The 9,102-nt window shown below is 35.4% G+C and overlaps 1 protein-coding gene across 3 annotated transcripts in view; it reads left to right on the forward strand.

Moving 5' to 3' along the window:
* Positions 1-8,869, forward strand: part of ACSL4 (acyl-CoA synthetase long chain family member 4) — a 72,409-nt gene extending 63,540 nt beyond the window's left edge. For all 3 annotated transcript variants that reach the window (XM_059049813.2, XM_059049823.2, XM_059049820.2), the window contains exons 15-16: positions 2,235-2,392; positions 7,726-8,869. In XM_059049813.2, the coding sequence (XP_058905796.1) occupies positions 2,235-2,392; positions 7,726-7,883 (316 nt within the window). In that variant the 3' untranslated portion in view covers positions 7,884-8,869. The remainder of the gene's footprint in view (positions 1-2,234; positions 2,393-7,725) is intronic.
* Positions 8,870-9,102: the final 233 nt, after the last annotated feature.

The following is a 9,102-nucleotide window of genomic DNA, read 5'->3' on the forward strand; positions in this document are numbered from 1 at the left end:
CATCCATCAGTGGACAACTTGGGTTGCTTCTACCTCTTGACTATTGTGAATGATACTGCTATGAACATGGATATTCAAATATCTCTTGAAGATCCTGCTTTCAATTCTTTTAGGTATATACCCAGATGTGGGATTGCTGGATCATATGGTAGTTCTATTTTTATTTTTTGAGGACCTGCCATACTCTTTCCATTATGGCAGCACTATTTTTTTTTTCCTTCCCATCAACAGTGTACAAGGGTTTTAATTTCTCCACATCCTCAGTAACATTTGTTTCTACTTAAAAAAATTTTTTATAGTAGTCACGGTAATGAGTTTGAGGGGATATCTTGCCCCTAAGGATTAGTGATGTTTGAGCATCTTTTCATCTGCTTGTTTGGCCGTTTGTATATCACCTCTGGAGAAATGTCTAATCAAGTCCTTTGCTCATTAAAATTTTTTTCCCTCTTATTTTTGATTAGACACTACAGTGTTATCAGCTGTAATCACCATGTTACACATTAGATCATCAGACCCTATTCATCTTATAGCTAAAAGTTTGTACCCTTTTATCAGACTCCACCCCCAGCCCCTGGCAACCACTTTTCTACTCTCTGTTTCTATGAGTTTGACTTTTTTTTTTAAAAGATTCCACATTTAAGCAATACCATGCAGTTTTTGTCTTTCTCTGTCTGGTTTGTTACACTTAGCATGATGCCCTCCAGTTTCATCAATTTTATCGCAAATAGCAGAATCTCTTTCTCATGGCTCAGTAATATTCCATTGAACATATACACCACATCTTCCTTATCCATTCATTTGTTAATGGACACTTGGTTGTTTCTATATCTTGGCTATTATGGACTAATGCAGCAATGAACATGGACCAGATATCTCCTTGATATCCTGTTTTCATTTCCTTTGGATTTATACCAAGAAGTTGGATTTCTGGATCATATAGTAGTTCCATTTTTAATTTTTTGAGGAGTCTCCATACTGTTTTCCATAGTGCCTGTACCACTTTGCATTCCCACCAACAGTGCACAAGGGTTCCCTTACCTTTTCTTCACATCCTCACCAAAACTTGTTATTTCTTGGCTTTTTGATATAGCCATTTTAACAGGTATGAGGTGATATCTTGTGGTTTTGATTTGCATTTCCCTGGTAACTGGTAATATTGAGCACCTTTTCATGTACCCGTTGGCCATCTGTATGTCTTCTTTGGACACATGTCTATTCAGTTCCCCTGTCCATATTTTAATTGATTTTTTTTTTTTTTTTGCTATTGAGTAGTATGAGGTCTTTATGTGTTTTGGATATTAACCCCTTATCATATATGATTTTCAAATACTTTCTCCTATTTTGTAGGTTGCCGTTTCATTTTGTTGATGGTCTCCTTTGCTGTGCAGAAGCTTTTTAGTTTTATATACTCCCACTTGTTTATTTTTGATTTTGTTGCCTTTACTTTTGGTGTCAAATTCAATAAGTCATTGCCACGACCTATGTCAAAAGAGCTCCCCCCTGTGTTTCCTTCTAGGAGTTTTATGGTTTCAGGTCTTTGCCCATTTTTAATGGGGTTATTTTGTTGTTGTTTTTGTTGTTGAGTTGTAGGAATTCTTTATACATTCTAGATATAAACCCCTTATCAGACATATGATTTGCAAATATTTTATCCAGTTCCATAGATTGCCTTTTTACACTCTGTTGTGACCTTTGATACACAGAACATTTTTTATTTTTGTTGTACTCTTCAGCTATTTTTTCTTTTGTTTCCTGTGCTTTTGGTGTCATATCTAAGAAAGCATTGCCAAATCCAATGTCATGAATCTTTTCCCCTATGTTTTCTTCTAGGCATTTTATAATTTTAGCTCTTACAGATTTAGGTCTTTGATCTATTCTGAGTTAATTTTTGTATGTGCTATAAGGTAAGGGTCCAACTTAATTCCTTAGTATATGGATATCCAGTTCTTTTAATACCACTTGTTGAAGAGATTGTCCTTTCCCCATTGAGTGGTCGTGGAACCCTTGCTGAAGATCATTTAACCGTATATGCAAGGGTTTATTCTGGACTCTCTATATCATTGGGTGGTCTATGTGTCTGTCGTTATGGCAGTACTATGGGCTTTATTACTTCTTAATGAAGCTGTAACAAATAAGAGAAATATATATTCAGAATTATGTGTACTATTTCTTTGCATAATTTATGAATAATTGTTCTTAATGTTTTAATTTCTAGTTTATTTTCTAATTTTTAGTGACCAGTCCTATGTGATAAGTTTTGTGGTTCCTAATCAGCAAAGGTTGACGCTTTTGGCACAGCAGAAAGGGGTGGAAGGCACTTGGGTTGATATCTGCAATGACCCTGCCATGGAAGCTGAAATACTGAAAGAGATTAGAGAAGCTGCAAATACCAGTAAGTAAGAAATGGCTTATCTGTTGATGTCCCTAAAAGTTATTTAATGAGGTCCTATGCATTAGACTCTTCAAGATGTCTATTTGATTTGTTTGTTTTAAATTTTTATTGGAGTATAGTTGATTTACTATGTTGTGTTTTAAAAAACCTGCCTCTTAAATATACATAATGAATTTCCATGTTGGAAGGATCTTTAAATGTTATATGGTAGAATAACCTAATTAGTTCTTTATTGCATGTCATAGCATCCCTGCTAGGTGGTCATCTATTCTGTGTTTGGAATGGTCCATCTTTGTTCTGATAGTTCATACTAATGTGCCCTGGTGTGAATCTTTTATCATTTACCATTGCGTATACTTACTTGGTGTGGGCCCTTTCAATCTAGAGATTTCTGCCCTTTAGTTCTGGGAAATCTCCATTTACCTTTTGTTGTTTGTTTGCTTTTCTTTCATTGCTTTTCCCCTCTAAGTTTTGTGTTCATCTTTTTATCTGGGACTACTTTTATATGGTTGTTGACCTTCTACTTTCATCCTCTAATTTTATTATCTTTTTTTTCTTTTGTAATCTATCTTTTCTTTTTTTTTTTTTTTTTTTTTTTTGCTGGGGGTGGGAGGATTGCAATTTATTTATTTATTTTACATCTTTATTGGAGTATAATTGCTTTACAATGGTGTGTTAGTTTCTGCTTTATAACAAAGTGAATCAGTTATACATATACATATATCCCCATATCTCCTCCCTCTTGCGTCTCCCTCCCACCCTCCCTATCACACCCCTCTAGGTGGTCACAGAGCACTGAGCTGATCTCCCTGTGCTATGCGGCTGCTTCCCACTAGCTATCTATTTTACGTTTGGTAGTGTATATATGTCCTTGCCACTCTCTCACTTCGTCCCAGCTTACCCTTCCCCCTCCCCATATCAAGTCCATTCTCTAGTAGGTCTGTGTCTTTATTCCCGTCCTGCCCCTAGGTTCTTCATGACCATTTTTTTGAAGATTCCATATATATGTGTTTTAGCATACGGTATTTGTTTTTCTCTTTCCGACTTACTTCACTCTGTATGACAGACTGTAGGTCCATCCACCTCATTACAAATAACTGTTTAATTTCTTTTTATGGCTGAGTAATATTCCATTGTATATATGTGCCACATCTTTATATCTTGTCCTTTTTATTTTATATTCTGGCAGATTCCTCAACTTTATCATTGCCTCAGTCTATTGAACTTCCAACTTCCAATATCAGAATTTCAATTTTGAAGAGTTCTTTCCTGCTTTCTTAGTGTCCTTTTAAAAGCATTCTGTTGCTCTTTCATGGGTGCAGTCATCCTCTGAGGATGTTGAAGGGATTCCTTTTCTGAAGTGTCCTTCTCCTGTTATTGTTTCTGTTTCCTTCAAGTTCCACTTTCTGCTTGCTTTGGTCAGCCTCTCATATATCTGCTGATCCTTGTCTGTCCATTCATATTTGAGAATGAGGTTCTATAAAGCTGTTTGGAAAGCTTGCTGAGCTTCACTGAAAAGTTATTCAAATGTTAAGTGTCTTGAGTCATTCCACTTCTCCAGAGGAGACTTCTGCAGCCTCTTACCTGGGGGATATTAGCATGACTGCCAATATTCTGGTAGCCAGAAATAAAAAGGGCATTGGAAGGGGGCTGGGGCTGGGGTGGGTAGGTCTTCCCATCACTGAACCCTTAGGTTTTCAGCCTTATTCCCTCCCTCTATTGTAAGTGTCCTGAGTCCAGAGTCTCCCTAGTTCAGTTTTTCCAAAAGGTAAATCTATCTCCAGCCTGGTTGGGGAAGAGCAGGATGAGGGAGAACTGTCCTGGGAACAGATGAGGGCCAGCCCTGCTGTTTTCAGCATGCCCCTCATCTCTGTCTTGTGTCCCTCAGCTTCTGTCTGTGGGCTCGGGAGATTGGTTTGCCTCTTGTTGGTGTTCTTCGATGTGGGCAGTTAGCTTTTAGCCCTCTTGGCTCTCAGTCAGTTACTGCTGGCCTGTTCGCTTGTGGTCTTCTAAGATTTTGTTGGGCCTTCTCACCCAGTGTCCTCGTTCTCTCATTTCTATGTTTTCTTTGTGGGTTAACACCTTTTTAATTTAAAAAATTATTTTGAAACTGTTTATTTTCCAGGGGAGCAAAGATAAACTGTGTGGTCTTCATTGTTTAATTGGAAGCAGTTAACCTAGTTTTAACCTATCGCTTTCCCTCCTAAAAAATGAAAATATCATCTTTCTGATTACAGGTACTTGTATTCATTATAAAGTACTGGACAATACAGAAAGTTTAAAGGAGGCAGTAAAAATCACTTGATAGTCGTTACCTTTGGGTGGTGACATTACATTCTGTTATATATACTTAACTTACCTATGTCATCAACTTTCTTCTAAGTCAGTAGATATAGAATTGAATTATCATTTGTTTTTAAGCTAAATAGTATTCCAGTATAGGAGTGTCCACTTACGTCCTTATTGTTAGACTTTTCCCTTCCACTGTAAACAAATAGAATATATATCTTTTATTCTAATTTATTTTCTTATGTAATTATTTTCTTAATATGGATTCTTAGAAATGGAATTTCTGAGTCAAGAAAAATGTATATTTTAAAAGCTTTATTCCCTTATGTTGACAAATAACTCCCTCTTTCCCCAGAAAAACTGGACTAATTTATACTCCTGTCAGAGATACATGAGCACACCTATTCCCCTAACTAGGCTACTATTATTTATTTTTTAAATTAACTACTCGGGTTCCATTTTGGTTAAAAAATATAGTTTGTAACATTTGTTAGCAAGTTGAAGTTGAAAAACTATGTTCCCCAAGAAGAACATTCTTCTAGTTAACTCTGGTCACTGTAAAGTTTTAAATAGCGGTTACCTATTAACATAATCTGCAAAGTAGGTTACTGTCTAAGCATAAAGACAGTAGCTTAATTTTTTTCTTAAAGTTGGTTTTGTTAATTATAGTATTATTGACATATCACACTTGTTAATGTTAATATCACCAGGCTTCCAGAATTTTCTTTGATATAAATCCTCATTTTTTTCTTTAAATGTAGTATTTTAAAAAGTATTTCAGCCAATAGGCTGTTATTCTTAGTCGCTCTCTGAACGTACTAATGGAGCAGAATGTGACTTGAATAATTTGTCATTGAATATTCACCTGTGTAAAAGCAACAGTGGGGGAAGTTTTTCAGGCTGGAAAATGGAATAAAATTCTAGGACCGGCTAGGCCTACATAACTCCTGTGCTTGGATTGAGGTGTGAAATCGAACAATTCAGGATTTGGATAATGAACACTAATCATGAGCTAAATCTAAATAACTCATAAGCTTGTCTGTGCCACAGAAGATTTATTTTGCTAACCTTTTGCTTCAAATTATAATTTCAGAGACTTAGGCCAACAAGTATAAAATAGTTTTGATTGTATTCAGTTAAATCTGCCTGAAATCATACATCGTTCATAGCAGGCCTCTTCATGTTTTAAATATAAGTGCAAGGTATAGGTAGTATCATAAGAATGCAAAATAGTGGTTTCGGGGTGATTTGACAACTATCAGTGGCTAGAAATATTGACATTTGCTGCCACCTACAGGTCACATTTCATAATGTCCTAGGTAATTCTGATAAAATGCCACGTGTAAAATTGTTTTTGTTTTTTTCTTCCCCTAATCTTTTTCACTTGTTTACAATTTATAAATTTATTTAATTTATAGGAAACTGTGTGATTGCCCATTGCTCTCTATAGCTTGTGGTGCTAGATAATGTTTAGGAGTTTCCCAAACTATGAAACCTGTAATGCAGCATTAAAAACAAAATTGCTTCATTTGTTTGTGTGCAATTGAAATAATGTGCCTGCTTTGTCCCATTGTTGTCAGTGTTTCTGGAATATGACCTATGTAAGTAGGTAAAGTAATATGAAATAAAAGGTTTTGGAGCCAGATCAATATTTGAGAATTTAGCTATTCCCTTGAGATCCAAATGTGACCTTATTTCAGGCACCTCTGTATAACTGAGCTATAATCTATCATCAGAGTAGATATGGTTAATTTGAACAAGTTTTATATTCCTTTATTTCCTTTTTAGGCATTACTTTTAGGAAGTTGGTTCTAAGTAATTTGAAAGATTACTTTTCACACTCAGCTTTATATTTTTCTCTTATTTTAATGAGAAACTCGCTAATTCACCCAAGCTTTCTTAAAACTCAGACTAGCATTAGAACAAAAACTTCATCGAATTTGAGTCCTTTGTGCTTGTCACCGAAACCAAGTTGTTTCTCAAGTTACCTAGGCTGTTTAGCAGTAGTTTTAAAACATGCAGATGTTTGCTTCTTCAAAATTGCTATTTTAAATAATTGCATTTAAATAAAGCTCATCTGTAGATTAACATTACTGTTAGTAGGCCTTCAGAATTTTAAGGATGACCTTGTATTAATAATCAGTAACTTCACTGAATATAATTTATTGAATTTAAAATTATTGAGTACTCTATGGATTGCTTCCATGTCTTTATTTTCACCATTTTCTTACATGTCTTTCAACATGTGTTGTCTAACTCAAATCCAATATGGGCTGCATCAATTCTTATATCATTTAAGAGTATGAAACTCACAATCCCCCTTTTGATTCTTATTTGAATTACAATAAAGCTTATGAAGAACAGTTGTCTAGAGGCTAATTTTCTGTAGAATGAATGAATAAATATGTATGTTTCTTGAGGGCTCAGTGTAGCCTATGGATGGCAGTGAACAGAACAAAGTCCCTGCTTTCGTGGAGCTTACATTCTAGTAGGTGACATAAATATATAATATATGGGGTGGCGATAAGTATTTTGAAGAAGACATAGCATAAGAGGATACAGAGAGACAAAGGGACTTCTGTTTTGTTAGGAGTGGTCAAGAGAGTCCTCTCTGAGGCGGTGGCATTTGAACAGACACCTGGATGAGGTAGGGAGGCGGGCCACGCAACTACAGCGGGGAAGGCCATCCCAGGCAGAGGGCGCAACAGATAGATTCTGAAGAGGAGGGTGTCTACATATATATTTGGAAAAAAAACCTGCATAGTCCAAAACCATCCAACTGAAACAATTATGTGTACTTTGAGAAATATAAAATGAAATTATAAGGTGGTGGTATCGTTAATTAACTATAACATACCATTAAATTTGTCTTCATCACCTGCATCATCTAGGTGAATCCTGCAAAATTCATGTTTTATTGTTTCTCTCTCTCCCACTCGCCCCCATTTTCCCAACCCTCGTCACTCTTCCCCCTCGTTTCCCCTCTCTCTCCCTCTCTTTCCCTCTTTCTCCCTCTTTCCTACCCCCCTCCTTTCTCATTTCAGTGAAATTGGAGCGATTTGAAACTCCAATCAAGGTTCGCTTAAGCCCAGAGCCCTGGACCCCTGAAACTGGTTTGGTCACTGATGCTTTCAAACTGAAAAGGAAAGAACTGAAGAACCATTACCTCAAAGACATTGAGCGAATGTATGGGGGCAAATAAAATGCTGCTCTCTTATTACAGTTGTGCAGGAGGTGGCCTGGTGGTTTTTCAATTCTGGCATTTTCAGCCTTGTTGAGCTGCCTGTTAGAATGTAAAGTGTATCATTCTAAAAACATGGTAATAAAAAAACAAAATCCAAAGTGATTAAAATAGTTGTCGAGTCTACTTTGACTTAGTTTTGCATAGTTCTAGTGAAGCTGAAACTGAAAAGTTATTTCCCTGTAGCTGTGTTATTAATTTTAGAGCAAAATTTCTGTTTTTAAAAATTAGCCTAAGATATACTGGTTTCATTAAAGAAAAATTATTTAATGTTGAACAAAATAAGTTGGAGCTGGAGTAGAATGTAGTTTGAGGAAATTTGCAACTTCCAATGTCTATTGTCTTCCTAGTTCAGAAGATGCTCAAATATTAAGCATGACCAAAAAATATATTAACACTACTCAAAGCAGAAGTGCTGCAGGGCTTTAAAATTCTCTTCCAACCATTTGTCTTGAATCATAATATAATATACAGAATCAAATAATACCTTGGAAACCATTTTAGCATTCATAATTGTATAGGTTACTCATAGAATCATTATAATATTGTGAATAATTACAGTGCCTGAAGTAAGAATGAAACAATATAAACGTACCAAAAAATATCTAGTAATATATTTAAAGGGAAATTCAACTGCTTTTTTGAAACTTGGAGATGTAAAATCAGTAACTGTAATTATTTGAATGACTTAAAAGTACATCTTAAAAAATGCTGAACATTGCGTTTCTGTTTGTTCAAAATAAGACAAGCCAAGAGTTAAAATAATAGAAAGTTAATCAAATTTTAACAGGAAGTGTTTTCTCTGTTAGAAAAGGTGATGAAATCATAAGTATTTAGAATTCCAACCCTTGCACAGCACTGAACCTGGGAGAGGATTTAGACTTTGAACTTATCTTTGATAACAGGCATTGATTTTAAAGTGTATTAAATCACACTTGTAATGTAAAGTCTGTTTGCTGTTGCTGATTTGATTCTTGATCAATTATTTGTATTACCAAAAGCCTTTCATTTTGCTTTAATTTTAGCAAAAGCGGGTTATGATGAATGACTTCCCTACTATCTTGTTTTAATCTATGAATGATTAATTAACTTGGATGAGTTTTGGGAACTTAAAGGGAAGAACACACTGTTACCACTTTTTTTCTGTTTGAGAAGGGTTCAGAAACTGGAAATGCTGGAT

Source organism: Kogia breviceps, chromosome X (assembly GCF_026419965.1).
Source record: "Kogia breviceps isolate mKogBre1 chromosome X, mKogBre1 haplotype 1, whole genome shotgun sequence".
Lineage (NCBI taxonomy): Eukaryota > Metazoa > Chordata > Mammalia > Artiodactyla > Physeteridae > Kogia > Kogia breviceps.